Source organism: Magnolia sinica, chromosome 3 (assembly GCF_029962835.1).
Source record: "Magnolia sinica isolate HGM2019 chromosome 3, MsV1, whole genome shotgun sequence".
Lineage (NCBI taxonomy): Eukaryota > Viridiplantae > Streptophyta > Magnoliopsida > Magnoliales > Magnoliaceae > Magnolia > Magnolia sinica.
In genome coordinates, this window is record NC_080575.1 from 32,159,328 (window position 1) to 32,184,603 (window position 25,276).

General features: G+C 35.7%; 1 protein-coding gene across 1 annotated transcript; it reads left to right on the forward strand.

Moving 5' to 3' along the window:
* The first annotated feature begins 17,679 nt into the window (after window positions 1-17,679).
* On the forward strand, window positions 17,680-24,547 carry LOC131238845 (uncharacterized). Its single transcript, XM_058236440.1, has 9 exons — window positions 17,680-17,747; window positions 18,021-18,218; window positions 22,410-22,463; window positions 22,669-22,735; window positions 23,473-23,626; window positions 23,719-23,755; window positions 23,850-23,940; window positions 24,019-24,057; window positions 24,142-24,547. Exons 1-9 carry the CDS (start codon window positions 17,680-17,682, stop codon window positions 24,250-24,252), a joined length of 819 nt encoding a protein of 272 aa, XP_058092423.1. The 3' UTR covers window positions 24,253-24,547.
* Window positions 24,548-25,276: the final 729 nt, after the last annotated feature.

A 25,276-nucleotide genomic window follows, 5' to 3' on the forward strand; every position in this document is an offset into this window, starting at 1 on the left:
TGTCTATGCAGAGAAATAAGGTGTGGGTTTTCATTTACCCCAACAATATATGAGGGAATGCTTCGATCTTTTGGAATGGTTTTCTCTGATTATTTTTTTTTAAAAAAATATTAGAGTGTAATTAAATTGAGAGTTGTTGTAGATGCTAATAGATTCTCAACTTTCTAAATCTGTTCCTTTACTACTATTATTGTGGTCATTATGTAGATACTTCCTGTTAGTTTATTTGTGATGGGTGAACTGCTAAACTTTAATTTTATGAATTTGATCTTTATATACAAAGGTGCATGTGAGTCCCGTTGATCTGTTATTATTTCTAACAATGCCACCATCTTTTACAGGTGCCCAGCATGCTTGGTTAAGGGATGATTTACTTCGAGTGGATCGCAAAGTGACCCCATGGTTGGTGGTTGCATGGCATCCTCCTTGGTACAATAGTTATTCATCACACTATCAGGAATTTGAATGCATGAGGTAGGAAATGGAAGCACTCTTGTATCAATATGGTGTCGATATTGTCTTCTCGGGTCATGTAAGTGCCTTTTCAGATTTGTTCTTGTGGACCAAAGAAAGCTTTTATCCTAATGAAACAAATGATATTGTTTTTTTCTTTCTTTCCTCTTCACTTGTACATGTGCATAAGTTTGCATGTGTGGATAATATTATAAAGGACTCTGGAGGCCTCTTGGGTGGGGAGAGGAAGGGTAGAAGGAGCAGATCAGTGTATGGTCTAAGAGGGGGGTTGTGGTGGAGTGAGACTCTAATGTTTGGGTGAAGGAGGATTGGTGGGGAGGGGAGTTGTCTCAGTGGAGTTAAAGGATATGCTAATGGGATTCCAGTGGATGTTTACAGCAGCATATGGGCCAAACCAAGTAGTGCAGAGACGAGATGTTTGGAACATTGTTGGGATAGAATAAAATGGTGGGACAGATTCATGTAGGCGACCCCAGTTAATTGTTATCTCCTGCTACCAAGCAAATTGTTAATTCTAATGTTTTGTTTCTCAATTCAAGTGCTTCAAATGTGAGGAAATCGCTTCCTGCTTTTCTGGACACTAGTATATAAATAAAAATGGTAGTAGTTAGCGTGTTGGAACACACACACCCCACTGTTAGCCACACCCCACTTGGGAATTGATAGCTATGTGCATGCACACTTATCCTAGTTAATAAAATTTCCTTTTTACTTTTGACCAAGAAAAAAGAGATGCCCAGATGAGGGAATTCACCCAACTATGGTTCTTGTGAAAGTACATGATCACTAGAAATGTGCATTGTATATGGGTTAGATTTTTTCTTTGGAAGTTAGGAGTTTTTGTTCTGTTTTTACTTGGTTTCATTCCAAATGCTATTGCTTTTTCTTTCTAGTTTCTAATTCCATTTTCAGTTCATTGATTGATGATTCATGTCGTTAAATTGTTACATTATTTGGCTGTGACCCTCCTAAGGTGGGTCCCACAAAAAAAGCAGTGCCAAAATTGTAGCGATTGTGGGGGGCATGGTATAGGTTGCTTTGGGTGTGCATGTGTCAGATTCTACTATGCATTTATTTATTATTTTGAACATTATTTTGGTAATCTAAATTTGTAAAATTTTCTGGCTCGGAAAGTGGAATTGAAGACAAGACCAGATACTCCGGATGTCAGTAACCTACAGAAGTGTGCGGATTTTGTCCATGCCTTCATGCTTGGATTTGATGTCATCGATGCAGTTGTGCTTTTGTGTTTGAGAAGCTTCTTTGCCAGTTTCACTTGGCTAATAATCTTTAGCAAATCTTCATGTGCTGGTGAAAGAAGCAAGCCAACTTATAGCAGTCACAACAAGGACAACAATTGTGCACGACGATGAACTCATTGTCACCACAACAAGCCCCTATGAGCAAGCAGCATTTGGTTCTAAAACTGATTGGCATGTGAGAGAAATCTAAGCAACGAATCTATATCTTAGAGTCAATCATATTTATGTGAACATTGAGGACATTAAGGTAAATAATTATGGCTATTTTCCATTGTATGCAGTTTTTAACTTTTAAGGTTCTGGAAACTGAACTTATGTGAGTAATTCCTGATTACAGGAGACAGGCTACACATACATCATGCCCAAGAACATTTTGAAGAAGTTTATTTGCATAGCAGATCTTCAGACTCAAATTGCTGAATATTCGTATGGCATAAGGCCCCCAGATAACCCTCCGTTGTATTAGTTATTAATTAACATTAATATTTTTAGCCAACTCATCAAATTGAAGATGTGTATTGTAATAAATACTATATATTTTTTTATTGTCTAGTAATATAAAATTTGTTTAATATTTAATTCTATTTGCATGGCATTATTTTTATGTTTCAAATATTTTAAAAATACAGGTTTCGATTGAATTATATATAATAAAAAAAATTACTGGCATGCTAGGGCCTCTCAAATTTATACAAAAGCTTTTAGCGGTGCTTGTGTAGAAATTTTACGGCGCTTTTTCATGAGAAAAAGTGTTCAGAAACCACTTATACCGGTGCTCAGAGTGATTTTTACTGGCGCTTATTCGCGTCGCGAAAAACTACAATTATTGGCGCTTTGGCAAGTGCCGCTAAAACTCACCTAGCGCCGCCAATACTTTTCCCGGCATACCCATTTATCGGCACTTGGTTAGCGCCACTATAACAATTGCCGGCGCGTTTAGGGGCTTTTAGCGGCGCTTTCGAGTGCCAGTAAAAGTCCCAGTTGTTGTAGTGATGAGAGAGAGAGAGACGAAGGCGTGGACGGCTCGGGCTCGGGTTCTTTCTTCCTTTTCTTCTTTCTTTATGTGTTTATATCTTTCCTTTTCAGAGATGTTAGCATGACTATGTCAGGCTAAGCCTCTTAGCTAGGGCTAAGAGGTGAAGCTTGTAGTGAGATGGGAGACTTTTTGTTTATGCCTTTTGTTTCATGTTTAAACTGAAGAGATTTTGATTCTAGTTTGATTATAAGGAATGCCTTTAGTTTTTAATAGTTTGTTGTGACTCAAATTACAATGGATTTGTGATATCTTCTAGTATTTTTCATGCATTATGGAGGTTATGATCATAGGGACCCTATTATTCACCATCGTCTCATGGGCATGGATGGATGATGGAATCCTTCCCTATGTTCATAACTCTCTTAGATTGGATGTGGATTGGTTAAATTCTGTTGTTTACATTATCTCCTGGGCATTGTCTTGTGATGGGATCATGTCTAATTCTCATACCTCTCATCTCTTGAAAACTAGATCAAAGGAAGTACATATTATATCTTACATATGGATGAAGATAGGACTTTGAATCTAGATGTGTTCTTGAATAAAGCATAGATCTCCCTGATCTCTTCAAGTGGATCCTTGACACCCTAGTTTCCCACCTTTGAATTTCACAAGTTTAGTTAAATAAATTCACAATTATTCCCTTAATTCTTCTTGATTTAGAATACATCTTATTCTAGTTCTAGTTCGAGTTACTTTCAGATTACGTACAAGGTACAGTCCTTGTGGATTCAACCTCAGTCTTATCGAGATTATTACTACATCGCAACCCTATACTTGGGGTGTGAACATCTACATCGGATTGGTTCTACCGGGCTTCTTCAAAAGGAGAATTTCTAGATAAGTATCATTTACATTTTGTACATCTTTTGTGGTTTGTGAGGTTGTGCCAGGAAAATCTCATTTTTGGTTTTGTCTGAGGTAATCCAGAAAATATCAGAGTGTGGGGTTTTTGTAATTGTGTAAGCCCATCTAAAGACATGATTGTGAAGGTTTTAAGGTGAACCTTGGAAAACCTTTTTCATAGTTAAATCTAATATCCCGTGAGTGTGGATATTGGGAGTGGAGTAGTTGTGTGGCTGTTTTCTAATAGTTGGTGTGCACACAAACGAACCACTATAAATCTTGCATTTGTTTTTAATTTGGCATAGTCCTATTCACTCCCCCCTCTAGGATGTTTAGCTCGGCCTTTTCAATTTCCACCCCAACAGTTCCCTGTAGTGTGGCTCACCTAAGATTTGGATCAGCCTGAACCTTGGGCCCCTAGCCCAACACGATTTGAAGAAAAGGATGAATGGTGTGGATGACACATAAACATCAAGGTGGGTCCCACAAGTGGGCCTCATGTGCTACTAAAAGGGGCAGCACTCCCTACCCACTGTTTCTATAAGTGTGGTTCGCTTGGGATTCAGATCGGCCTAATTTTTGAGTCCTTGGCCTAAAATGATTTAGAAAAATGGACAAACGGCTCAGACGAAACATACACATGATAGAGGGTCCCACGAGTGGGCCCCACTCCATGCCTTATAGTGGGCGTCCGCCCCTTGTTGGGCGTTGGCAATAGTGCCAGTTGCTAGTGTTATTTTATTATTTTATCCTGTTTTGGTTACACTATTAAGGTGGGCCCCATAAGGATGATCTACTACGTCCACTGCCTTGGCCAACTCAAGAAGGGTCCAATGGGCCTTGACATGGACTGGTTTGGACGAATAGGGCCCCACGGTGGGCCTTGGAAGGTTTCAACAATAGACACTTAATTCCTTTGGTGCGGCTCACTCAAGACTCAGATCTTCCTCTTTTTCCAGCCTGTGGCCCAAAATGATATGGAGAAATAGGTGGACGACATGGATCTAAGAGATATATCATGGTAGGTCCCATAATTAGGAACCCACTCCAAAACTTCCCCATGCAAAGCATCATTGACGCTGGGGCTTTTTAACCCCATTTCACTTGGCGGTGTGGCACACTTGAGATATGGATTGACTTCATTTTTGGGCTTAACAACTAAAATGAGGTGGAGAATCGAATGGATGACGAGGATGGAATATTGCATCATGATGGGGGGCCACAAGTGGTGGCCACACTCCACCCTCACTAAGAGTCTGATAGTTGGGTAGTTCCAACATCTTTGTCGCTGAGAACATCCAACATCTGGACTTTTTCACCCCCTCTTTCTCTTTTGTATTTTAAGGGATGGTGGGACACACCTAGGAAATCCACTCCATCCATTAGATAGGCCAACTCGTGGTGGGCCAAGGAACTTGGGCTCAACCAAAATTTGAGAGTTTTCCACTGTCTAAATCTACGTGCACCTAACAACATGTTGGATTGGAAATAAACTTCAAGGTGGGCCACACCAGGTGGTCCATGCCATGATAGCTTGCGGGGCATGCTCTCTATCAAGCCCCCACAACATCATCAAAAGTAAGAAAAAGAAAGGGGAAGGGAGTGGAAAAGAGCAAGGGAAGGGTATTCGGCCATCGAGGTGCCCCCCTCGCCACTATGGGGTCTACATACACTCCATATATGATCAAGGTGGGTCCCACCCTTGTGGGCTCATCAAAATAGAATAATGACAAAGAAAGGGAGAACTTTCATATTCCCGTGGACTCATAACAATAGATGAATGGTCAGATCGACTATATGACGGCCCACCAAGCTCCTCTCCTCTTCTAATTTCCTCTAATCACTCTTTTCTCTTCTCTCTTCCTCTTAGCCTCCAAATCTCTTCGTAATCTCTCTAATATCTTTCTATTTTTTAAAACCATCTCCCTAATCTTCCTTTCTTTTTTTCTCTCTCTCACTCTCTTAATCTCTCCAGAATTCTCTCTAATCTCTTCCTTCTCTTAATCACACTCTACTTTTGCTGGCAAATGTGGTAGAAATGAGAGAGGGTTAGGGGATTTTTGGTAGAGCTTTTAGGATAGAATGGGAATTAGAAGAAGATGGAGGGATAGAATGGGAGAGAATGGAGAGATGGATGACTAAGCATAAGGAAGGGCATGGGTTGCATGAGCAAGGCATGGGTTGCTTTGACCAATGGAGAGATAGAAGTGATGGGTTGATTGAGGTGTTGATTGATGGATGATTGATGGATTGCTTGATTGGAAAACTTAGGGGTTTGTGCAAGTGGGTCCCACGTGCATTGCGAGGCCCATCTCAGATTGTGCAAAAACTGCGACTTCTAATTTAAGGGTCGTTATTGGGCATGCCATGCGACATTGGAGTTGTAGTGCCCATGCGGTCACTAGGGTACAAGTATCAGGGTTTTACAGTACTAAAATAGGGTCACATTCAAAACTTATCCATCTAGTCCGTTAGGAACATGCCGGTGTTGAAGTTGAAGTGTATGGAAGGTCTCATGAGGTTATGAGTCTTACTGTTTGCAAATTGGACTAAGAAAGGTTCCATTAATTATATATTTATAGCACACGAGTGTTATTAGGTGGCTAGATACTGTGGTAGCATGTATTCAGTTTAGTTTTGTTGGTTCCTATTCCATTCAAATAATTCTTTTGTGTGCTAGTCGTTGTGAGCACATACTCAGCTTACTTTTGCTGGTGGCTAAACACCATTATTTGTGAGTGGTAGTCATTGTTGATGCAGATACCTAGATGTATTTTCAATGATGGCTATCCCAAAAAGCCAGCTAGATATGCATGCCCATGCTAATGTGCATTCATACATTCACACATTTAAATAAGATTGCACTATAATTGTTATTGCGTTGCACATTTTCCTTTATAAAACTATACTTGATTAATATGTCATCGTGTAATTTTGAGGCTATTTCTCACAGAGTGGGTCACTCATGATTCGAATTCGAAAAACATCAGTTGATGCAGGTAGATGGAAGTACAAAACTTGAGGATGTCCGGGTAGAGTTGGTCGAGAGTTATATGATCGAGTGGAGCAGTGCTTGGTTAGCTGATCTTCGGGAGGTCGAGCTGATAGATTTCTAGTATTTTTCTTTTGACTTATATATATCTCATAAATTGGGATTTTTATGGTTTGTGGTGGTCCCTGTAGGCACCCTTTTGGATCCATGCACTTTTATTTTTATGTTTTCCCAGCTACTTTGTGGGTTAGTTATCTTTAGGTACCTTTTAATATCTACTGAATTAATGCATGCTACTCTGATTCTTGTTATGGATGAATACTAATCTATCTATTTATAATCGTGGGAAGTACCTCCATGTGAGGTATCCCTAGGTGACATTCGGGTTTATACTGTGAGAGTGTTGTACTCCAACGTCGAAAACCAAGGCATTATCAGAGATGATTTGTAAGTGCTAATGTTTTAAGCACATAATTCAGTTGTCAAATTTTGTAGATAAAATGTATGGTGTATTGAACTTCAGCACACTTAAGCTCTCCTAGACATTTTTAAGATTAGAGCATGACTCAACATCTCAAGATTAGAAGGCTCAGAAGGATTTTGAACGAAGAATCATTGGTATGTCAACCTACAGGTAAAGAAGATCTTAGGAAAGACCCTAGGTTAAATTACACCTTAGTGGTTTTCTAAGATTTAACAATTATTACATTTTTACATAAAAATTGAAGGGTGTTCGTCTAACCCGACCCTGAGTTCAACCAACCAAACTAGCTCAAGTTAACCTGAGAGTGACCTAGGTCAAGTTTACAACAATGTAGATATTTGATTTCCTAGAAACTTAGGCCAGTCGAACCCTATCTCTAGTTAGCCGAAGTTTATCTCGGGCCAGCCTAAGTTTGTTTTAAAATAGGATCCCGCGAAATTTGCTAGCCATTGAAACAAAATCATGAAAATTCAGCCAGCCGAATGGATTCTTAGGCTGACCAAAGATCTAGATCTTTCACTATAAATAGAGATCATTTCTCACTGTTTTAAATCATGAAAAAGAGAGAGAAAAGTATAGGAAATAAAAGAGAGAAAGCTTCTTCTTTTTCAAACTATTTGCTTTGTCATTCTTATATTATTGTTGTAGCTTATTCAATTCTCTTCTGAAGTTTTATTAAATTCAATTAGACAATGCCCTATACTCAGCTTGAGAATAAATGATCGAATCTGCAACTTTTAGGAATTTTTTTTCTTAATTCTTAAAAAATCATATATCCCTAGATCCTTCTTGGTTATATATATATATAAGAAACTCAGACAATTTACATTTCAATGGCAACTATGCTATATAATCATCATGAGCAATTCAGGCACCCTGCAACATCCCTAGATCCTTCTTGATTGTGTATACATTGGTTCATCTTCATCTGAGAAAAGAAAGGATCACTGCATCTACCGAAGCTTTATATTTAAAGGCTTCATTGATATCTTCGCTTCGATTCACGTCTTCAAGAAGATAAGTTTTTTATTTAGTAAATTACTTTTACTTTGGGTTGATTGAGATTTCCTAAAAAATCTCATCAGGTTAAGAACCGATAAGCCCATGAAAATCACTTGAGGTTAGTTGTGATAGCCTGTGGAAATCACAAACTGTAAGAGGTTGCTGAGGTTAGCTTGTAAAAACCTTGAATATAGTGGAAAGCCAAAATTATGTGGAGAAGTAATTTTAGGAGTGGAGTGGGTGTGTGATAAACACTGAACCACTACAAATTTGTTTTCTTTGTGGCGATTGATAATCTTAATTTTGTATTTATCATCTTAAAATACAAAAATCAAAGCAGTCATGAAATAAGGTTATCCTCCCTAAGATATTCGATGAAGGTTGTCCTACGACTCAATTGAAATCAATATTTCAATATTAATTACTATTCTTAATTATTTTATGAGATTGATTATAAAAAATTGGTTAAGTCCTATTCAACCCCCTCTAGGACATCGATAGCTCAACTTACAAGTGGTATTAGAGAGAGGTTTCTCTTGATTGGATTCACCTCCTATAGCTAGATCCAGAGCTATAAGATGTCAAATTTCAAAAGCTTATCCATATATAGACCACCACCCTTTGATGGCTTAAACTATTTATATTGGAAAGGTTGGATGAGAATCTTCCTCAAATCTATAGATGAAAGTGTGTAGTGAGCCACTGTAACTCAATGGTCCCCTCCTGCGATGGAAGTAGTAGTCGAGGATAGAACCACAATCATAAAAGAAATAGCCTACAATCTATGGACAAATACTCAAAAAAGTGTAAGTAGTACTAATGCAAAAGCCTTGAATGTTATAACTTGTACCCTATCCCCGGATGAGTTCAAAAGAATCATTCTGCATGATACGACAAAACAAGCTTGGGACATACTTGAAATGACTCATGAAGGAACTAATATTGTGAAAAAATCTAAGATCCAATTCCTCACAACCAAATTTAAGGGAATTCATATGAAAGAAAACTAGACATTCATGGACTTCTATACAAAACTAAATAACATAGTTAACTTTATGTGGGGTCTTGGAGAAAGTATCCCTCAAAGTAAGGTTTTTACAAAAATACTAAGATCAGTTCCTAAAAGGTTTAATTCCAAGGTTACTACTATACAAGAATTGAGAGATACTAAGAAAATGAAATTTGAGGAATTGGTTTGATCTCTTTAAACATATGAGATGAATTTCAAAACTCTAAAGAACAAGTCCATAGCCCCCAAATCCTCTAAATCCAAATTAAATATATGAATGAAAATTCAGACAATGAGGATGATATGGCATTATTGATAAAAAAATTTTATAAAAATTTTAAAAATAAAAGGAAAAATGATTTTTAAAAACCTTTTGACAAGAGAATGGACAATTCAAACTATTGGAAAGCTAAATCCAAAGATACCCAATGTTACAACTACTCTTGAGTTTGGGCATCTTACTTTAAAATATCCTAAAAAGGATAAATTAAAAATAAAGGGTATGATTGCCAGTTAGGATGAATCATTAGAATTTGAAATTCATTCAGAAACTAATGAATCAGATCAAGAAGAAGTAAGAGAATAAAATGCATTTATGACAATAGCCAGAGTCATTACTCTAGAAGATAGTGAAACATCTGGATATGAAACTCCCGAGAGTGACTCTGAAAATTAAGAAGATCTTCAAGAAGCTTATGATGCTCTTTTCAAAGAAAGTTGAAAATTTGTGGTAAAATTGAAAATACAAAAGAAAAAAAAATGTGAGGAACTATAATTAGAACTTGAAAAATCTATCTTGGAAAAATATTATTTTTCTAATTGTTTTGAAAAATTAAACTAGATTTAAGTTTGAAAAATATAAAATATCAAACTCTTAAATTTGATTATGAGAAATTGATAAATGAAGTTTCTTCACTTTAGAGTTCAAAGGATACTTGGAATTATACCCAAGGTGACAAAAAACTTAAAAATTTACCACCCTCAACTTGCTGGTATGATGATAAGTCTGGCATTGGCTATAACATATATAACAATCTAAAGCATAAGACTTCTACTCTTACTTTTGTGAAAGGAGAATTCTCAAATTTTAAAGTGGCAACTTGAAAAAGGAATGAGTTTAATTGCATGAAGATTGTCTTAAAAAATAAAAGCCCTTCCAACAATTTTCTAAAGTGAAAAACTTTTCCAACAACCAGAGATATCAAAAGAAAGAAATTAACAAACTTCCTATTGCTGATAAAATTGTGGACTTGCTCAAAGAGTTGTTGAAAGCCAATTCAAAGAATAAAGGAGTAAATAGGAAAATAAGAAATCCTAACTCCTAGAGACAACAAAAGGAAAGATACCCTCTAAAGCTAGAATCATCATGAAGTGAGTTCCAAAGGAAAAGTGTCTTGTCATCCACACAACTTTCAAAGCTAGTAGCCATTCAAGTCAATACCTAGACAATGGATGTTCTACACATATGACAGGTGATAAAGCCATTCTCTCAAATATCAACCAAATTAATGGTAGCTCAGTTACATTCAGAGATGGTAGCAACTATAAGATTATTGGTGTAATATACTTCTTCCTAACGTACCTATATTTGAAAATGTTTTATATGTTGAAGAATTCACACATAACCTTCTTAATATATCTCAAATTTGTGACAATAATCATAGTGTAAGATTTTCTAAGCATGTGTGTGAGATAAGAAATAAAGAAGGAAATGTAATATTAAATGGTCACGGAACTTTTGAAAATTGCTATATAATTGATGACACTTCCTCAACAAACCTTTCATGTAACATGGTTCAAAGAGACAAAACTGAATTATGGCACCAACATATTGGACATAAAAATTATAGAGATATTTACAAGTTCAGCAAAAGATATCACTTGCGAGGCTTACCTAAGTTGAGAAAGAAAGAAAATAAAGTATGTGGTGCTTGTCAAGTTGGCAAGAAAAATAGGAGTTGTCACAAGAGAGTGAACTCCTTAGCCACTAATAGACCTCTTGAAATTCTCCACATGGACTTAGTTGAACCAACAAAAATGAAGAGTAGAGGAGGAAAGAAATACTTTTTAGTCGTAGTTGATGACTACACAAGATACTCTTTAGCAGCATTCTTAAGAGAAAAGTCAGATGCTTTTGACAAGGTCAAAAAGCTTATTAAATGCATCCGGATTGAAAAAGAACTATTTGTAGTCAGAATAAGAAGTGATCATAGAACATAATTCAAAATAGCAATTGTGAAAAATACTATAATGACCATGGTATATTGCATGAATTTTTAGCACCTAAAACACCCTAGCAAAATGGAGTTACCAAAAGGAAAAATAGAGTGTTACATGAAATGATAAGTATTATATTGCATAGTATGAAATTGCATAAATATCTATGCATTAAAGCTATGAATACTGTTATATAATCAACTATGTTTATATTAGAGCTGAAAAAAATAAAACAACATATGAAATGTGGTTTGAAAAAAAACCCATTGTAAAATACTTTTATACTTTTAAAAACAAGTGTTACATTTTATGTGACCTTAAAAATTTGATGCAAAAAGTGATGAAGGGATATTCTTAGGATATGCATTTAATAAGCGCGCATATCGTGTTCTAAATAAGAGAACTGGGATAATCTAAGAATCTATAAATGTTATAATCGATGATCATTCGATTAATCCCACTCTTCACCAAGATGATAGTGATAGTGATATCATTCTGATTAATTAAAGTGAACCATCACCCAAATTAGATATTGCTGGTTGAAGGTTGGTAAAGACCACCTAACTAATCCAATTCTTAGTGACACTCTTGCAAGTGTTCAAACCAGAAAACAACTAGAAAATATTTGTAATAATGTTTGCTTTACTTTTTAAATTAAAATTTTGGCAATGCAGGATGAATTGAATCAATTTATATGAAATGAGGTGTGGTATCTTGTTCTTAAACCATTTGATAAAAATGTTATTGGAACCAAGTAGATTTTTAAAAATAAATTAGATGATCTTGGGAATATTATCAGAAATAAGGCACAACTGGTTGTGCAATGTTATACTCAAATAGAATGAATTGATTATGATAAAACCTTTGCATTGGTTGCTCATCTTGAATAAATTAGACTGTTTATCTCTATAGCTTATTATAAAAATTTTAAGATATATCAAATGGATGTCAAGTGTGCTTTTCTAAATTGTAACTTAAATGAAGAAGTATATGTTGGACAACCTAAAGGTTTTGAATATCCCAAACTTCCTGATCACGTGTACCATCTTAAGAAAGCTTTTTATGGTTTGAAATAAGCCCCTAAAGCAACGTATGAGAAGATAATTAAATTTTTGCTTAGCTATGATTTTTGGATGGGAAGTGTAGACAATACTTTGTTTGTTAAAAAAAAAATCCAATAATGATATCTTGATTGTTCAAATTTATGTTGATGTTATTATTTATGGATCTACATGTGTTAATCTATCATCTAAGTTTGTAGAACTTATGAAGTCTGAATTGAAAATGAGTATGGTTAGCGAGCAAACATATTTTCTTGGACTTCAAATAAAGCACCTCGAAGATGAAATTTTCTTTTCCCAAACCAAGTATGCACGTAATTTGGTTAAAAGGTTTGAATTTTAAAATGGAAGAAATTTCAATACTCCCATGACTACAACACTCAGATTTTCCAAGGATGAATCAGGTAAACGTGTTGATTCTCATCTTTATCGAAGCATGATTGGTAGCTGGCTATATCTAACTGCTAGTTTACCAAATATTTCATTTAATGTTGGTATTTGTGTAAGATATCAATATGATCTTAAAGAATCTCATCTATCAACTGTCAAATGCATAATTAAATATATTGCAAGCACTGCTAATCTTGGTTTGTGGTATCCTCATGATACATTAATTCAAATAGCAGGATATATTAATACAAATTGTGTAGGAAATATCGATGATAGAAAATCCACTAGCGGTGGATATTTTTACATTGTAAACTGTCTAGTCTCCTAAATGAGAAAAATATAAAACTTAGCATCTTTATCTACTGCAAAAGTAAAATACATTGTTGTAGGAAATGCCTATTCTTAACTTATGTGGATGAAACAAATTTGGTTGATTATGGCATAAATCAAAATACAATGAACTTGTACTGTGATAACACCAGTGTAATCAATATATCTAAGAATCCTATCCAACACTATCGAACAAAACATATTGACGTGAAATATCATTATATACGAGAGTTCGTTGAAGAAAGACAATTGTGCTGGAATATATCCATAATGAAAAGCGGCTTACAGATATTCTAACCAAGCCACTCGACAGTGTTAAAATTTCAAATTTAAGGCACAATATTGTCTTATGTTTTATATAATCATTTTCTTAAAGCTATTTTTTTGCTTGATTATCTTTATTTTTGTGGTTATATATATATATATATATATATATATAATATTCTTTGATGGAAAAGATGTCTATCTTTGAAAGAGAATCTATTACCTGAGTACTATGTAGTTTTGATGCGGACCAGAGATCCAGCAATGCTCTACCGATTGGAAAATTTTTTCTTAAGTTTTGTGTTCTTCATCACATTTTTACATCTAATGTTTATCTAAGAGCTGGTAACAAAAACGATCTCACTCCGTTCATGGTTCATATCTGTCATGCGATAACTACTAGAGTCAAAATTTATCTTCCGACTCTTATTTGTTACTCCATTATTCATTATTGGATGCACCCAAAGAATAGTTCTCTTCCATTCGATTATCTCATGACATCTCTTGCTTTATCTTTTCGAGTCCAAATTCCTTCCATCGAGGCACTGGAATCTGAACTTCCTTTTAACTCTTCTAATTTACATACGATGAATTTAACTCCTCTACTTGAGCAACAAGGTGCACATGGAGATAGGTAGGAAGCGGAAGAATATATTAACATGGATGACATTTTCAACAAATTGAAGGAATAATCTGCTAAAAATGAGGATGAATCCGTTTATCGTCCTTTTAACTTTGATGAGAGATTATCTGCTTTAGAACATTAGATGGATGCTTTGCACGTTTCTCAGGGAGCTCTGATTTTAAATCAAAAGCTTAACATGAAGTACATGAAAAAGTACTTTCATCGTATAAGAAAGAGCTTGAAAAATATTGATCCTGAGATGCCAACTCCATCTTCTTCTGAGTCTGAATGATGTAGATTTTCTTGACTTGATGATTTTGATATCTTGTTTTATATTTTCAAACTCTTGAAACTCTTGCTATGTTTAATATCTGTTTAAACATTTGAACTTTTTTATGTTTAATGTCAATTCTCTCGCTACATCTTTCTTTTTCCTTTTTTTTTTGCTTCCCAAATGTTTCATATATTTCATCTTCCTTTGTCAACTTGTGACAAAAAGGGGGAGAGATGATTAGATACACACACACACACACACACACACACACACACACACACATAAATACACACACACATATATGGAGACGACTCATAAATTATGTGGAAACAAGTTGTTTTCAGTATATATTTCAGGAGGAGCAGACAACATATTCTTCATGAGAAATCTGGCTCTAAAAGTGCATGATTTAAGGCCTTCATTATTCTGATTCTAGTTGTTGAGTCTATGTAATCATTGAGTATTTGTAATGTGATGAGTGTGAAGAATATGGAATGTGATATATATGTAATATGTTATGTTTTGTCACAAAATTGACAAAAGGGGGAGATTGTAAGTACTAATGTTTTAAGTACACAAGTAGGTTGTCAAATTTCGTAGACAAAATGTATAGTGTATGGAACTTCAACACACTTCAGCTCTCTTCAACATTTTCAAGACTAGAGTGTGACTCAACATCTCAGGATTAGAAGGCTCAGAAGGATTTCAAGAGAAGAATCATTGGTGTGCCAACTTACAAGTAAAGATGACAATCTTAGTGGCTTTCAAAGATTTAACTTAATGCATTTTTATATAAAAATTGAAGGGTATTCAGCTAGCCGAATCGGCTCGGGTCAGCTCAAGAGCAACCTAGATTAAGTATACAACAATTCAAAATTTTTATTTCCCAAAAACTTAAGCCAACCGAACACTGTCTCTAGCTAGCTGAAGGTATCTCCAGCCAGCCAAAGTTTTGCTCTGACCAGTCTAAATTTATTTCAAAATAAGATCCGGTGAAATCCGCTAGTCGTTGAAACAAAATCCTGAAAATCCAGCCAGTTAAAGGAATTCTTAGACTGATCGAAGATTTAGAACTTTCATTATAAATAGAGATCACTTCTCAACATTTTAAATCATGAAAAAAGAGAGAAAAGTACAAGAAACAAAAGAGATAAATCTTCTTCTTTTCAAGCTATTTGCATTGTCATTCTTATATTATTGTTGTAGCTTATTCAATTGTTTTCTTAAGTCTTGTTAAATTTAATTAGACAATGCCCTACACTTAAATTGAGCATAAAGGATTAAATTTGCAGCTTTTAGGTTTTTTTTTTCTTTAAAAAAATCACATGTCCCTACATCCTTCTTGGTTGTACATACATTGGTTCATCTTCATCTGAGGAAGAAAATGATAGCTACATTTACTGAAGCTTCATCTTCAAAGGCATCATCGATATCTTCGCTTTGACTCATGTCTTCAAGAAGATAAGGTTTTTATTGAGTAAATTATTCTTACTTTGGGTTACTCGAGATTACTCGAAAAGTCTTATTAGGTTAAGAAGTGATAAGCTTGTGAAAATCACTTGAAATTAGTTGTAATGGCATGTGAAAATTACAAAGCGTAAGAGGTTGTTGAGGTTAGCCTGTGAAAACATTGAATATAGTGGAAAACTAAAATTACGTGGAGAAGTAATTTTGGGAGCGGAGTAGGTGTGTGTTAAACACCAAACCACTATAACTTTATTTGTCTTGTGATGATTGATAATCTTATTTTTGTATTTATCAATTTGAAATATTAAAATCAAAGCAATCATGAAATAAGGTTGTCTTACCTTAAATATTAGGTGAAGGTTGTCATAAGACTCAATTGAAATCAATATTTCAATATTAATTGATGTTTTGAATTATTTTCATAAATTGATTATCAAAACTTGTGTTGGCTTATTGTTGAGGTGCAATAAATGCTCTATCATTGAACAAAGATACTAAATGATGCATGCACTCAGTGTGGCTGACCATTCACCTATTAAAAGCCTCAGCCTATACTTGCAACTGTTCGACATGAGCTTGTGATAGTTTTACGATGTGATGAATCTCCCTTTACATATCAACTATCATGGCTGACATAATGTCAAGAGGTTCAAGTTGAGATGTTGATGGTTTGTCTCAATTTGGACAAACGATACTGAACTAGGTGGTGAATCTCCTTGTTAAGGAACTTGTCGGACATGCACCTCCTCCTCATGAGTAGGAGGCCCGTTAGCTATAATAGCAGTTATTGAAGTATTACAACCATCTCGATTCTAAATATTGCAAAACCAAAAAATATGCTTGAGTCAACTAGATGTTATGGCAACCAAGTAGTTTTGAGTGCCACTAGCCATGCCAAAAAATGTCACTAAAAGAAAGTAGGCCTTTAGCCTCAATTTTTTAGCCTCGGTTCAAAAAAGGAGGCTAAATATGGTTTTTAGCCTCGATTGTAAAGGAACTGAGGTTAAAAATTCACTTTTTGCCTCGGTTGATGAGAAACTGAGGCCAAAACTCTTCCCTATTGCCTCGGTTGGTGAGAAATTGAGACTAAAAGTCTGCTCTTTTGCCTAGGTTGGTGAGAAACTGAGGCCAAAAGTCTGCCCTTTTGCCTCGGTTGGTGAGCAACTAAGGCTAAAAGTCTGCCCTTTTGCCTCGGTTGTTGAGAACTAAGGCTAAAAGTTTGCCCTTTTACCTCGGTTGGAGAGCAACTGAGGCCAAAAGTTTGCCCTTTTGCCTTGGTTGGTTAGCAACTGAGGCTAAAAGTCTGCCCTTTTGCCTTGGTTGTTGAGAACTGAGGCTAAAAGTCTGCCCTTTTGCCTCGATTGATGAGAAATTGAGGCCAAAAGTCTGCCCTTTTACCTCGGTTGGTGAGAAATCGAGGCTAAAAGTTTGCCATTTTGCCTCGGTTGGTGAGCAACTGAAGCTAAAAGTTTGCCTTTTTGCCTCAGTTGTTGAGAAACTGAGGCTAAAAGTCTGCCCTTTTGCCTCCGTTGGTAAGAAACTGAGGCCAAAAGTCTGCCCTTTTGCCTCGGTTGGTGAGCAACTGAGGCCAAAAGTCTGCCCTTTTGCCTCGGTTATTGAAAATTGTGGCCAAAAGCCTACCTTTTTGCCTCGATTATTGAAAAATGAGGCCAAAAGTCTACCCTTTTACCTCGATTATTGAAAGCTGAGGCCAAAAGTCTGCTATTTTGCCTCGGTTGGTGAGAAACTGAGGCCAAAAGTTTGTCCTTTTACCTCAGTTGGTGAGCAATCGAGGCTAAATATCTACCCTTTTGCCTCGGTTGGTGAGTAACTGAGGCTAAAAGTCTGTCATTTTGCCTCGGTTGGTTAGTAACCGAGGCTAAAAGTCTCTCCATCATTTTTGGAAACTCATTTATGGAAGTAGGCCGAAAAATTATTTCTTGAAGATGTCTATCATTGAAGCCTTCTTGAGGCTACCAAACTCATCCCGGTCGGCCACGGTAAAATTTCAAAGGTAAATGGTCCTATTATCACTGATCCATGCATTATGGCCCATTGGAGTGTTGAATTAGCCTACTATTTTGGGTCCCATTCTAAAATAACATGTCATAAGAGATGGATGGAGCGGATGCAATGTCATGGTGGGCGCTATAGAGGTCTCTGGTTCAATGCACTTTTTGCATCGGTTATGGAAAACTGAGGCCAATATCGCCCCAGACACGTGCCGTTATACTGAGAAAGGAGCAAGGGTACTTTCGACCTTGTGTTTTCGTTATTTCCCGTAAAGCCCAGCTACAAAAGCAAGCCAGCATCTCTCACTTAGAGGCTTTTCTGGCAAAAGGTCTCTGCGAGTCCAAGCAAGTCTCCCAAAACCCTCATTTCTCTCGATTTCTGCTCGAAAATCGCCATTTCTTTCTTCAGTTCCAACCATTTCATCGACTGATGGTGAAAGGAGCTTCGGAATTCTTGTTTCTCGGACGTGCAGGTTGGTATTGCTCTTATTCCTGCATTTTCTCGTTAAATCTCCTCGAAGATCGGATGTTCTAGCACTCGATTTCATTTTTCTTGATTTATTTGGAATTTCTTTGTTGTTTTTCTATTTTTTCTCTATCGAGAACCCTAGATCGTCTAGTTTAGAGAGGAATGCAGAGATTTTTATTATTATTTTTTTTTTTTGTGGAATTCTGTCGGATTCCCATAAAGAAGACCTTTGCGATTTCCTTGTTTGCAGATTTTGATTCTTTTAGCATGTTTTCGAGTTTTTTCTAGTTGAAACCCTGGAAACGAAGATTTCATATGGAAATTTCATCGATTTTTTAAAATGTTGGGAAAATTTTGCTTACTCTTGCTCTTGATTTCTCATTTTCTTTTTTCTTTTAATGATTTTTTTTTTTTTGCTATTTTGAGTTTCTGTTGATTCGTGACTTTAGAAGTGGAAATTTAGAGAGTGGAACTTGAAATTTTACGAATTTCTTTGGAAATACTTTTCATTGCTCTTATTTTTCATTTTCTTCATTTTGATGATCTTTTCTCTATCCTTTGTATACATTTTTTCCTATATAAGACCCTAAATTTTCGGACTTGGAGAGAAGAATTTGGTTTCTAATGGCAGTTAGGTTTTAAAGACCAGTATATTAGCCCCCTTTTTCTTCTTTTCTAAAAGTTTTCACCATTTTCGATTGCTGCTCTGGATATCTTGGAAGAATTGGATGATACTTTGTTTGATTTGCAGTAAATCCTGTCTAGTCTTGTGATCTTCATACCTTTTTTGGTGTCTAAAATGAATTTGTGACGGATTGAAAGGCAATTTGTTAGATCTGTGGAAAATCGGTAATTTCGTTTCGTTCTTTTATTTTTATTTATTATTTTATTTTTTGCATTTTTTGTTGTATTTTTTTTCTTGATTTATGGAGCCTTGAAATGAATTTCTTGGAAGGAATGTGTTGAATTGTGGATGAAGGATCTGAGGTTGGGATTTTATTTTAATTTTTTATTTAGTTGAATGCCGATTTTTAGTTCCAAAGAATTGTGCTGTTTTTCTTCTTCTTCTTCTTCTTCTTTTTTTTTTTTTTTTTTTGATCCGGACTCTAGAAGGCCTCTTGGAATTGTTAGGAACTTTGATCTAAAACGAAACTAAGAATAATGACGCAACAAGCTGGATTGAATGACTTAGTTTTATTAACAATAACTTTGACTTAAATAGCCATTCAATACACGATCTTAATAGAAATGAAAAAGTAGTCCACTTAGCGGAAATAAAGCCAAGTGGTAACAGAAACTTGGAACAATTCAAATACACATAAATATCCTTAAAGACTAGGACTTTATTCTAATAGAAAAACAGCAGTAAACTCCTTCAGGAATATCTGGAATTTTTGGTAGTTCCCTAGGTAGAATTCGATTTTGTAGTGATTTTGAAAGAATTTTGTTTTGGCGTGACTTTCATATTTATAGAGTGATTTAGAAAATCTTTTGTTGATTTTCTTTTGTTTTGCTTTTCTTCCTTTTATTTCTACTCCTGAATTGGATGTTTTTGGATGAATTGGAAGGCATCTTGGAGTTGCTAATTTCATTTTGTTTGATTTGTTTAGATTCTGGAGGATTTGTTTGTTCTTTCCACACGACGTTATGATTTTTAGAATGAATATGAATGATTATCTTTTGTTCTTTTTTACTATCGAAATTCACAATTCTATATGTTTTAGTTGTATTTATTCAAAATTTTCTGATTGGGAGAGATTGCTGCTTTCATTGTGAGTTTCTTAAATCCTAAGAATGAACAAAAGATATTTGTTGGTTTCTGATATTTATTAGTTCTCTTGATATTTTGCCCTTCTTGGAAATGAAAAACGCTTGCAGACCTCGCCTAGATACCTACCAGGTTAATTTCTCTAATGTGGGGGAAATTAACCTACTAGGTTAATTTCTCTAATGTGGGGAAAATGACTTGACATGCATGAAATCCATGCCATCCATCGGGCACACCACCCATTGTTTCACCTTGATTCCAAATATCAGGCTCATTCAACACTCAGTCGGACCACCCCATAAATTTATACCTAATGGGTGGGTGGATCTTAGGGAAGTTTCACCAACATGGCTCTCGGATTGGAGCACCCCTTGTGGTGCGAGTGTGCGAGAGTGTGTGGGGTGTGAGTGTATGTGGGAGGGGTGAGCGTGTGTAAAAAAAAAAAAGAAAAAATAAAAAAGAGGTTCTTTCGAATTGGATGGTTTTGGGTTACTGCTATGGTGGAAGAAGTACAACTTGTTATGGTCTGAAAGTATTTATGATGTTGCTCTGATTTATATGTACTTTCAGGAGCATAATCAATTGTCTGGAGGTTTTTTTTTAATCTCTTATTGTTTGGAATAATTTTTTTTAAAAATATATATTATGGAATTGAGCTTTTGCATGCATTAGTTGGAGCATAGTTGGGACAACCGTTAATTGAGAAGCTGCTCTATTTGCTTCTTGGAATGAGATCTTCTCTGCTGGTGTGTCCACTCATACATGTGTGCATATGTGTGCCTGTTTGGTCTTTTGGGACGTATATCCATTTCAGAACTAATAGTTTCTGTTACTGTAATACATATGAAATTTCTTAGCTATTTTTCTGGTACAAAATCAGGTATTTCTTGGATTGAAGGTAAACTTTTGGTTTTTTGTCTCCTTGTTAACTAATATTCTTTTCATTGTTTTTTTTTTCCCTTTTCTTTTGAACGAGTGAAAGTAAATTTTGTTCATGATGAAATGCTCTCTGGGTTATCAGCAAGGTGCATTACAATCCCAAATATGCCATATTGCCCCCTAAACTGGAGTTTCCTCATGCACACAGGAGATCTTTCCTATAGAGCACGGAGATGGAAAGTGTTCAGTATCACGGGGCTCCTCCTTTGGAAGCCCCACCTGATAGCATTCCTTGAAGTCATCATTGATATATGCATTTCAATGGTTTTGAAGTAACTGTTCCTTTGTAGCCCTCCCAATAAAAACATATTTTGTATTTAAAATCTTTTTTTGTTTAATTTTCAAAGCATGGAACCATTCAGTTTTTTGTCGAAATGTTCCCAATATGCATCTGGGAATGGATATCTATGCAAACATGAAGTTGTAGTTATGGTCTTAGGTGTTGACCATTGACTTCAAATTTGTTTTATTTGCAATCTTGAAAAAGTTGTGTTTTGGAGTGGGTTTCTTTCTCTTCATGTTCGACTTTTAGGAACACTTTAACTCATCTCCTCCAATTTGGGAGGACGTTCTGTTTCTGGTGTTTTGGTTGTTGCTGTCTTTTGTCATATTTCTAATATCTATAACTTAATAATCTTTGATTGTATAGTAGGACATCTTGTTGGTGGAGTGTTTTTATAATTGTGCTTGTTATTGATAGAGTTGAAAATGGTTCCTTTTATTGTCTAATTCTGTCATTTTCATGATAATCATTTGTCTAGATATATGATCATTTATGTAGATATAAATTGATCGTTTGTGTTTGAAGTTCTTGACAAATGGTACCTGGTGACAGCCTTTGTTGATGGATGGCTGAAAATGTTCCTGTCCCTTGAGCTTCATCTTGACAGATTTGCATTCATTAGAAGGATTCAAGTTACGTAACTTGAATTTATTTCTAAGGATTCTCTTGGCTGCAGACATTCCATTAAGTTGAAATGAGAAGATCTACTGTCTTAAGCTTTTCTTTTTAACGATCATGGTGTGACCCTCTGGTTTACTTGTCTTTATTATTCATTTGAATGTAGATATGGTGTCATTCTAAAAAAACAGACAGGCATTCCTACTATATGTATGTTTCCTGTCTCCATTTTCTAAAATTAGTCTCAAAAGGAATCGTACTAGACATATGATTCCTACAACTTGTTACGGGATTCCTACTGTATGTATGATTCCTATAAGATGGAATGTTGCTTGTGTGAAATTTTTAAAAGAATCATAGTATATGTATGATTCATATCTTCTCTTTGCTATGTAAATAGAGAATTACAGTCCATGGCTATTGTGGAGACCTTAATTTTGATATATATATATATATATATATATATATAGGTCTGAAAAGGGAAATTACATGGAATGTCTTGCTTATTTTAAAAGAATCTAATTATATGTATGATTCTACATTTCATAAAACTACTTGTAAGATCGTTCTCTTTGCTATGTAAACAGAGGATTACAGAGATTGCTGGCATTGTTCCCTCATTTGACCCGAAGCCTATCCAGGTAAATTTATTTTTGGATGCCACCTTTCTTTTTTTCTTTTTTTTTTTTCATTGTTTTACAACATCTTGTGGTTCTCTTTGTATTTTGATTCCAATACTTTCTTATGGGTATTCCTTCCACTTCATTCAATCCAAGACATGTTCTAAATACCAATGTCTGGAAGATGCATATTCATTTTTCGTTTTGCTTATTGTGATTTGTGCAGGGAGTTGCTAACCGTGGTGCTTCCATTCGAGTCAGTCGAGACACAGAGAAAGCTGGCAAAGGTGAGGGTTCTTTTAAGCTTTAATCATCATCTCCTTTGTTGTTTTCCAAATTCCGCCATTTGGGTATGTTTTCCAAATTCCGCCATTTTGGATGGCTAATCAGTTTCTCTTGAACTGTTTTTTCTATTTCTTAATTGGACAATCTTAACCAACCCATATTAGCTATTGGATGGCTGATCAGTTTCTCTTGAACACTAAAAGTATGTAAGATATCTAAGCCTTTCTATAACTCAATACGATACACATTATCATCGACTTTTTTCAACACCCAACAAAGGCCAACTTTCTTTGGGTTCAACTTATTACAAGTGCCGGTTGAAAATCATTTCTCACGCAAGTACACCATATCCAAACCGCTTTTAGCAAACACCGTGGAACACCTATGTATGTTGGCATCCTCTTTATATTTTTTATATCATTTTAGCACTCAACTTGCTAATAGACATTGCTAATTTCTTCTTCCGTTGCACCCGATTGGATATCAGATGAATGCTTCTAACCATGCATATTTGAGCATTTTACTACCATTACAATAGCTCACATTGTAGAACTCGACATTTCAAATAGAAATAAGTCAGTGCTTTATGACTTGTCATTACTCATCAAAGTTACCAGTTATACATTTTGTATCATAAATAAGTGCATCACATTACATCTTCATCTTATTTTCTGTAGTATAGACTGAAAGATTTGTGTAAAGTTTTTCTAGCCAAGTAGCTGACTTACTTTATTCGAACCTGCAGTATCTTCTCAGGGAGCCAAGTGTATGGACTGATGTGCTCCAAGAAGCTGAAAAGAACGTGCTCGAATCGACAAAAGTTGTGAATGGTAACCAACTTTTAGTGAGCTATTTAAGTGAATGCAAGTATGTTCTGCAGATAAGGGACTTGGAAACAGGTCTATTTCAACATCCCATACCGCTAGACATAGGTACCGTTTACAGGATTTCTGGATCCCATCCTATGTCTAACAATAGACCTCTTCTACAGAATATCTTCATTTCTGGAACCTCACCGCTAGACATAGGTACCACTAGTCAGGTCTATTGAAACAGGTCTATTGCAACATCCATATTTTTTATTAGCTTCACTAGCTTCCTTACTCCCGGCATTATTTATAGGTGCAACTTAGCAACTGAGGTTCCAGAAATGAAGATATTCTATGAGATTGTTATATCTAGATTTGATCAGACAGAGTTCCAGGTTAATCAGGTAAGCTTATTACTAAAAAAATATGCTTTGTGCTGCAAACCTAAAGGTTTTCTTACTATTATGGTATCTTTCTTTCAGATATTCTCTTCTCCCAATGAGCCGTATATGCTTTTTAAGGTATTTTACTAAGTGAACAAAAGATCCTCCATAATCTTTTAAATCCCATGGTTGTGTGGTTTTGATGTTGATTTGTTTATTTAGGACACTTGCAATAGTTCACAGATTGTTGTACCTACTATTGCTCCTGCAGTAGTTGGAGATCAGAGGATATCTTTAGGTCCTGGAGCAGGTTGTGCCGGCCTTGCTACATAGCTAGAACTAGGATATCGCCAAGCATGTCTTGCAGCCAGCAGGCCAGGGCTACCTATTGAGGTTGCAGGGCCTGCTATGCACAATTCGAATGGAGAATGCTAGTAGAGGCAATGATGACGTTGGCCTGGAAGCAGCAGAAGATGGACAGGCAGTGTTATCTCAGGGTCCGCCAAGCACGACGGCACCGGTGATGACGGGCGCGACCATGACTTTGTATTATTTGTGGAACCTAATGTTGTGTAACAGTTTGATTGAGTTAAACTTTAAATAGACTGTTGTTAACTGTTTTGTTAGTGTTGTGGCTTTCATGATTGATTGTTTCATGAGTGGATTGAATAAATATTAAAAAAAAAACATTTTTAGCCTCAATTTGTAACCAAGGCTTGAATTTAGCCTCGGTTGTTGATAACCAAGGCTGAAATTCCCATGGCTAAAGACTTTAGCCTTGGTTGTTGAGAACCGAGGTTAAAAATAGATTTAACTTCGGTTGGAGGTAATTGAGGCTAAAATTTGGATTTAGTCTCAGTTGAAAACAATGGAGGCTAAAATTTTGATTTAGCCTCATTTCGAGAAAATTGAAGCTAAAAAGCTTTTAGCCTCACTTGAAGAACTAAAGCTATAAAAGTCATTTTAGCCTCGATTGCTAAAAATGAGGTTAAAGCCTTTAGCCACAGGGGTTTCAACCTCGGTTTGGATAACTGAGGCAAAACTGAGGCTAAAGGCTTTAGCCTCATTTAAAAACCTTTTTAGCCTCAATTTTGAACCAAGGCTAAAACCTCCTTTTCTTGTAGTGTGTTGGCTACTCAGTTTGTTTTCTGTTGTGCAAGTGTGCTATAATCGATACAACTACTCAATCCAAATTAAACAACTTTGACCCCAAACATTAAAATAAGTAGATATATCTAATATGAAAAAATTCTAGGAAGATCGATTGTTTACTCAGCCACTTGCAGAATTTGATAATGATAAGGTGATAATTAGCAGGTAGGGCTCTTCCTTTGAAGATGGTTTATTTTGTGCCTTT